The sequence below is a fragment of the Phoca vitulina genome, unplaced genomic scaffold (assembly GCF_004348235.1).
Source record: "Phoca vitulina isolate PV1807 unplaced genomic scaffold, GSC_HSeal_1.0 scaffold19, whole genome shotgun sequence".
Classification (NCBI taxonomy): Eukaryota; Metazoa; Chordata; class Mammalia; order Carnivora; family Phocidae; genus Phoca; species Phoca vitulina.
This window is the reverse complement of record NW_022589722.1, coordinates 26,897,405-26,905,131: the sequence shown is the minus strand read 5'-3', so window position 1 is coordinate 26,905,131 and position 7,727 is coordinate 26,897,405. Positions and strand designations below refer to the sequence as shown.

General features: G+C 38.2%; 1 protein-coding gene across 1 annotated transcript in view; it reads left to right on the top strand.

The window, feature by feature from the left end:
• Positions 1-7,727, top strand: part of SLC25A17 (solute carrier family 25 member 17) — a 41,060-nt gene that overhangs the window by 30,261 nt on the left and 3,072 nt on the right. The window contains exons 5-7 of the mRNA XM_032416371.1: positions 5,013-5,129; positions 6,010-6,155; positions 6,244-6,339. Of these exons, the coding sequence (XP_032272262.1) occupies positions 5,013-5,129; positions 6,010-6,155; positions 6,244-6,339 (359 nt within the window). The remainder of the gene's footprint in view (positions 1-5,012; positions 5,130-6,009; positions 6,156-6,243; positions 6,340-7,727) is intronic.

Sequence of the window (7,727 nt, the reverse complement as noted above, 5' to 3'; positions counted from 1 at the left end):
AAAAAAAAAAAAAAAAAAAAAAAAAAGATTTTATTTATTTATTTTGACAGAGAGAGACACAGCGAGAGAGGGAACACAAGCAGGGGGAGTGGGAGAGGGAGAAGCAGGCTTCCCGCTGAGCAGGGAGCCCGATGCGGGGCTCGATCCCAGGACCCTGGGATCATGACCTGAGCCGAAGGCAGCTGCTTAACGACTGAGCCACCCAGGCGCCCCTGAAGTCTTCCTTACTTACCTACTTTGCATAATCCTGCCTAGCTAACCTTTCTGGAAGAATAGTTTTCTAACAGTGTCATAACTCCAAGAATTCAAGTTTGAGATTTGTTCACTTGGGAAAAAAATCAGAATAGATTCAAGGATATCCTGTACAGAAGGAACCTTCTTTTTTACATAATTGCAACAAATGGCTATCTAGTATTATGTTTAATACCTGAGACCAAGTATTTGTAAAATTTTAATTTTAATATATTTTAGATTACTGTAGTTTTATGTATTGACATTTAGAAGTTTATCACTCACTGTCAAGGACTAGCTCAATAACTTTGCATGAAACTACTAATTCATGAAATATATGACAAAATCTTTTTAAATTTTATTTATTTATTTTTATTAACATATAATGTATTATTTGTTTCAGGGGTACAGGTCTGTGATTCATCAGTCTTACACAGCACACAGCGCTCACCATAACACATACCCTCCCCAATGTCCATCCCCCAGCCACCCCATCCCTCCACCCACCTCCCCTCTAGCAACCCTCAGTACGAAATCTTTTTTAATTGTTCAAAGCTGTTTATTTGCTGACATCTGACATCCCATTCTCCACCAGGTACACAACACCCTTGTTATTCTTTCTCTCACTGTGCTCTGCTTTTTTCCTTTTTAACTCTTACACATCTATAATCACAGTAGATTCCCCTATACGTAACACAGCTAGACTGGTATGGTAGGGCAGTTAGTTTTTAAAAGTCAGTTGACATAGGGAGTATCATAAATAGCCTACTTACCTTGTATTTTATTTTAACTTAAGATGTATAAATATATACTTTTTCATTTTCTTCAATACATGGTGAAGGCTTATTGGTTCACTGATAGGAGTTTTATGCCTTTTCTTGTACATACCCCATACCTATAAAGTTTTGCCTACCATAACAGATTCAACTGACGTAAGCAGGTTTGAGAAAAGACATATCATTCTCATTCACTTACACTCTGAAGTGTTTTCTGGAGTATGTGAAAGAAAGGTGCAATGGGTCTGTGTCAGTTATGAGCCTCATCTGTTATATGTCTTATCAGAGAGATGGTGGGGAACTGCTGTTCTGAAACCCAAATCTAATAATGTTATCTCCAGCTTCAAACCCCTTGATGTCTGCCACTTGCATGTAGGATAAAGTCATGGTACCTACAGCATAAAAGGCCCCCACCGTATACGGGATAAGAGCCCAACATACAAGATCTGCTGTGATCCTGCTTACCTCTAGCTTGATCTCTACTGTTCCCATCCTCTCTTGGAAAACTGTGATTCCTTGAATGTACCAAGCCATTTAATGACTCCATCCTTCTACAGCTACTGTTGTCTGTCTGATACACAGTCACGACCCCACCTGCTGCCCCAAACAAAGGATTATCCAGCTCACAATCAAAATGTGGATTGTATAACAGTTGAGAGACCCTTGGTCAAATGTATTTTATAGTCCTTTATAATTCTGAGATTCTCTGATTATAGGGTCTCTTTTTCTGAAAGTAAGGAATTCTTTGGGAATTACTTTTGTGAGTTTTAAATTTCTCCTCATAACATGTTTTCATATCTTAATACCTATGCATTCTTAGAATTAGAACCACTTTTTCTTTTCCTGCTGTGAGCCTTGTCATGTATTAAAATCACTGTAGAAATGAGTTTCATTGTCTCCAAGGAGAACTAGGAACAGTATAATTGTTATTCAAATTCTGCTTGAAACTTAGAAACTTATTACTTACTGTATTTTCATAGGAAAAAAGCTCATATAGCTTGATACCTTGGGAAGAGATTTGGGAACAGAATCTCACAGAAAATTTAAATGAAGAAGATACTTGCCATTTTTATGAAATTGGGATTTTTACCCATAACTGTTTTTGAATGCCAGTGGTGTTATTGTTGACAGTTCATATTCCTTTCCTGCCCTCCAGTCTTAAATCTGGTAAGGCAGGTTTGTTCCTGTTGTGTATCAAGTTGCATTCCTTCATAGGGAGCCAAGTGGTTAGATTTATTTATGACCTTGATCTGCCCTTTTCTTGTATCAGTGGTCATTGCACTTATTTCCCAGAAGTCATACACAATTAGCATACTTCTTTTTTGTTCTCTCTCCGTAACAGACTCACTGCTAATAAAACTATTTTGTTTTCAAGATTTCAGAAGAAAACAGCTGTGTTCCAATTATTCCTTGAATCAGTGAATAATTTCAGTGTGTGTGTTCAGTTATTGTTCATCTCTTAATTTTGCTTCTGTTTTCTTGTAAATGATTTTTTACAAAGAAAAACGAAAGTGGAATCATTTGCATTGAAAGAAAAACAATTTCTTGTCATTAAGTAGGTAAAATATTAGTATTCGCATCTTAGAAGTGAAGTAACAACCACAGCTTAGAACTGAAAAAACTTTCTACATGGGCTTATAAATAAGCAGACAACTTTATCCTTCAGCCATATCCATCATGCGTTAGTGAAGTTGGAATCTCTCATCATGACTGTTTGTAGCTTGTTTTTCTTCCGTGGAATGCTGTCCTTTACTTCAGGAAAGTTTTGGATCCTCAAATATTTTGAGTGTCTTTTCCCAGAACTCATAAAATTAATAGTGATTAAAAAATACCTCTCCATCTATTTTGGCTTAGAGGATGAACAAAGTACTTGAACTTCTCAGATAAAAAGCTTCAAAATACAAATGTTTTCACAAGGACTTTATATTCTCTTCTTTAAATGGTATAGTGCATTTTTGTACTTGAGATTGTCCTAAGAATCCTCTCAGTCTTTCAGCTCAAAACAAAGATATATATGAAAGCAGAATTTTATTTTTTAAAAAAATTTTTTAAAGGACTCTCTCTCTCTTTTTTTTTTTTTTTAGATTTTATTTCTTTATTAGAGAGAGAGAGATAGCGAGAGCAGGAACACAAGCAGGGGGAGTGGGAGAGGGAGAAGCGGGCTTCCCGCCGAGCAGGGAGCCCGATGTCAGGCTGGATCCCAGGACCCTGGGATCATGACCTGAGCCAAAGGCAGATGCTTAAAAACTGAGCCACTCAGGCGTCCCGAAAGCAGAATTTTAAATGATGGTTAAATCTTAAATCTAGGCTGGATTGCCTCCGATGTGTTTTGTGGGTAATTACCTCTTGAATAGAGCATGAAAGGAATTTTGATTTCTGAAGAGTTTGTTTAATAGACAACACATTTCATTTGTTTAAAAAGGTTTTTACACTTTGCCTATCTACATTATCTACAGAAGCCTGTGATCTCTGTTTCTGAGCTCTCCTGTCTTCATCTGAAAAAAAAAAAATGCAATAGACTGCTCAGTAGTACTTTCTAGTCTCATTTTTCTTGCTGTTGATTTTTCTGTCAAGTGATGTGTGCATTGCATTCAATAGGAACACATTATAAAGTCTGGGCAAGTAGGCATTTATTGATATTCTTCTATCTTGACCTCTTGAGCACTGGCACTTTTTTAAAAATGAGACTAGCAAGAATCTCTAGGTAAGGCTTTTTCAGATTATGATCAATGCCTTAAGTGACAATGCATGGGTATAGTGAGTCATAACTAAAGATGACTCCTTGTGTGTTATGTGACTCTAAAAATATAATGAATACAGCTCATAAAATTTTTGATAATATCTTTTATTTTGAGAAAAGTATTCTCATAATGCTCTTAAGAAAGAGATAACAAATTATCTTACTTTAGCAACTATATACAACAGATGAAAAAATAGGATTTTAATCTCTTGGCTGTTTCATCGAGCTTGTCTTTGGTTGGACTTGTGTTTTCTGAATGGTGTGTTTTGAGAGTCCTTAAATCAAAACATTGTTTCTCCTGTTGTGTGACTTTTAGTAAAAGATTTCTCTTCCTTAGGATTATGCCTCTTGGTTCTTCAGAGCCTGGCTAGAGCTAGATAGCTTGGAATGTGTGGTTGTTTACTGAGTTTGTTCATTGGTTTATTCAATATTTATTTAACAAATATTTATAGAGTATATACTATGTGTCAGGCACTTTGTTACAACTCTATCTGGTATTTTTTTTTAATCATTCCAGGACTGATGAGGAATATTTTAATATCTCAAGATGGTGTTAACTTGGGATCATGTGTTTTCAAAACAGAAGCACCTGGCTCATTGTATTGTTCCACTCTGAGGCAACATTGGGGGACCAACACCCCCATCCTTAAGCTTGTAAGGATCATGATGCTTGCGAAGCTGTTTCAGGTGTTTTGTGATGGTTCATAACTACTGCTTGCTGCCTGCCTATCCTAATTCCCTAAGTGATGAGGAACTCTTCTGTGAGCCTCTGGTTCCTGGTGAAGCTCTTTCAAATGTCACCACTTCCTCCCACTTGTCACCCATTGTACCAAATCCATGCTCACTTAAAACCATGCAAGCTACTTACGTGAGAGTTGCAAATTACGTGTTTTATTAGATATTGTCATGGACTTAGCATGTGATCAGTAAGCCTTATTTAAAACTGTCATTTTAAAAATGTACTTAGAATTAGATCAAAATTGCTACTTTGGATGCTATATAAATTGACAAACAGATCATTTCCTGTTATGTAAGTGTGGAAAGGTGCTGCTGCCAGCCATTTTGCTCTCAGCAAGGCTTCTGAGTTGCTTCTAACAGTAGTGGCTTGTGTTGTACCCTGTCACAGAGAGACACCTTCCCTCAGGTCTCCCAGTAGGTCAGTGGCAGAAGTATAAATGAAACATTGGTATGTAGCTTTAACGTAAGACAGCAAAGCTTGCAAGGTTACATTTTGCTTTCCCCTTGTCTCCTCTTTCTTTTTAAAGGAGTGGTGAATGTGTTGCTAACAACTCCACTCTGGGTGGTAAACACCAGACTGAAGCTGCAAGGGGCAAAATTTAGGAATGAAGACATTGTACCAACCAACTACAAAGGTATTATTGGTAAGTGTTTGTTGAGTGAGTTCCTATTTAAGGAGTTTCTTTTCTCTGTGTGTCTGGAATTTATTGCCACGATAATGCTTCATATCAGATAGCCTCAAATCTCCACAGGTAACGGTAAGCCTTTGTTTAGCTCATGTGTCTATGGATTGACAGGGATTTGACTCATCGAGGCTGGGATCAGCCTACACATATTCTTCTCTTGATGATGGCAAAAGCACAAGAGGACACATCCAATTGTAAAAGCCCCTGTTCGCATCTCGTTTGCTAATGTCCTCTTGGCCAAACCCAATGTCAGGAGGTAGAGAAGTATGCTGTAGTGTTGGTGGGAGGGGTCAATATTTCTAAAGAATAATCTACACTGTTTCTTTTAGTGTTGTCTTTGGATAAAGTTATCATTAATATCTGATGACTTTGAGTTTAATAATACTACGTTACCTGGTTCTCCTTTCCCATGTATCCGTCTTTGTAATGAAAATAGTGGTTTTCTTTTAAGTCCTATCCTAAATAATGGATCCCAGGGTACTGTCTGTTGTCCTGGACTTTGCTGTGAAACACGTGGGCTATAAGTTCACAATTCTCTGTAAGACAGAGTTCTCAGTCGTGGTGGTGGTGATTACTTAGGAAAACCTGACGTTCTAATACCAGATTGTCAGGAAGAGTTGCCTGTGATTTAAGTTGGTCTGTCAATAACATGGTGACTGTCAGTGTCTGATGATTATCAAAAAGTAGTTAACTGATGAACTTGCCCCTAGACTATCATTGCAAGAAGGAAATTTTAATAGAACCAGTATGATTTGTGTTCTGGGTACATTTGAACAAAATTCACATTGTGTTCTCCGGTTAGGGGATTGTAATCAAAAGTCCTTGATTTCTTGCTTAGATGCTTTTCACCAGATCATTCGAGATGAAGGAATCTTGGCTTTATGGAATGGCACATTTCCTTCCTTGCTGTTGGTCTTCAATCCTGCCATCCAGTTCATGTTCTATGAAGGTTTAAAAAGGCAGCTTCTAAAGAAACGAGCGAAGGTAATCCCTGATTTTGAAAGCAGCAAATAATAATCTCTGACACTCTCTTTTTTGGATTGATGTGGTTTGCTGTTTCTTTGCTTTCCAGCTTTCTTCTTTGGATGTGTTCATCATAGGTGCAATATCCAAAGCGATTGCTACCACCGTCACCTATCCTATGCAGACGATACAGTCAATTCTGAGGGTGAGTGCTGGGGTTCTCCCTCCATTTAGTCAAACAACATTCTGAAGTACGTGGTTTCTCTGTGTAAAGCAATGTTAATAAAGCAATAAAGTTGTCAGTTGGTAGGCTATACCATTTTTCCATTTGTTTGATAATTGCTAAGCAGGCTGGCTATCAGCTGGTTTCCTATTTGGTTTGGAACAAAGTTTACATTTGTAATTTCTTAGGTAACATAGTGTCTCAGAAAACCCAAATGTGGGAGGAGGTTCTTTAATGACTTTAGGAATGTATAAGCTTGTTTCCTTCTCATTTAAGTTGACTTGCTTAGGTTAATCATACAAAATCAGAAGTTGATTTGTTTAGTTCATTCAGGAGGAATTAATGATTTAGTTTTTCTGAAGTACTTTCAAATTTCTGGGTTTTTGCATTCAGTTATTTATTCATTCATCAAAATATTTATTAAGCACCCACTCTGTGTGAGGAGTGGGTACACATGGTGGGTAAAAATCATAATCCCTGTCCTCATGGAGGTAACAGGAAAGAATAAAATGGTAAATAAGCAAAATAAATAGTTAATTATAAGTTGAGAAAAGAGCTATCAAGGAGGTGAACTGCATTCTGTGATTTGGTAGAGAGGGGCATGTTACGGATCTTCTTAGACAGGGTGATTAAGGATTGGGCTCCTCTGAGGAGGCATATATAAAAATCAAGACTTAAAGGAAGATAAGGACCCAACCGTCAAAGAGCATTCTAGGTAGAGGGAACATGATGTGCTAAGAGCTTGGTGATGACTGAGAACTGAACAAGGCCACTCTGGCTGGAGAGTGGCTCAAGATGAGATTGGAAAAGTAGCAGGGAAGGCTATAGATGAGGATTCTAGATTTTATTCTCACCTGAGTGGGAAGCCTTTGAAGGGCTTTAAACTGGGAGCAATGTGATCTTATTTACAATTCGAGAAGATTCCTGTGGCTGTGGTGTGGTGAATTGGTCCTAGGGTTAAGAGAGAAGGGTGGGAGGGCAATCAGGTAGGAGGCCATTTCCATAGTACAGGTGAGAGGTGATGGTGCCCTACACTAAGGTGGTAGCAGTGGAGAGGAGCGATAAGACGTGGACAGATTCATGATCTACTTTGCAGAAAAAATTCAAAGTATTTATTGATAGATAAAATGGCGGTGATGGTGACAAAAAAATTTTTTTTAAGATTTTATTTATTTATTTGTCAGAGAGAGAGCAAGCACAAGCAGGGGGAGTGGCAGGCAGAGGGAGAAGCAGGCTCTCCGCTGAGCAGGGAGCCCGACGTGGGGCTCGATCCCCGGGCCCTGGATCATGACCTGAGCTGAAGGCAGACACTTAACCCACTGAACCACCCAGGCGGCCCAAAAATATTTCAGTTCAAAAAATGTATTACC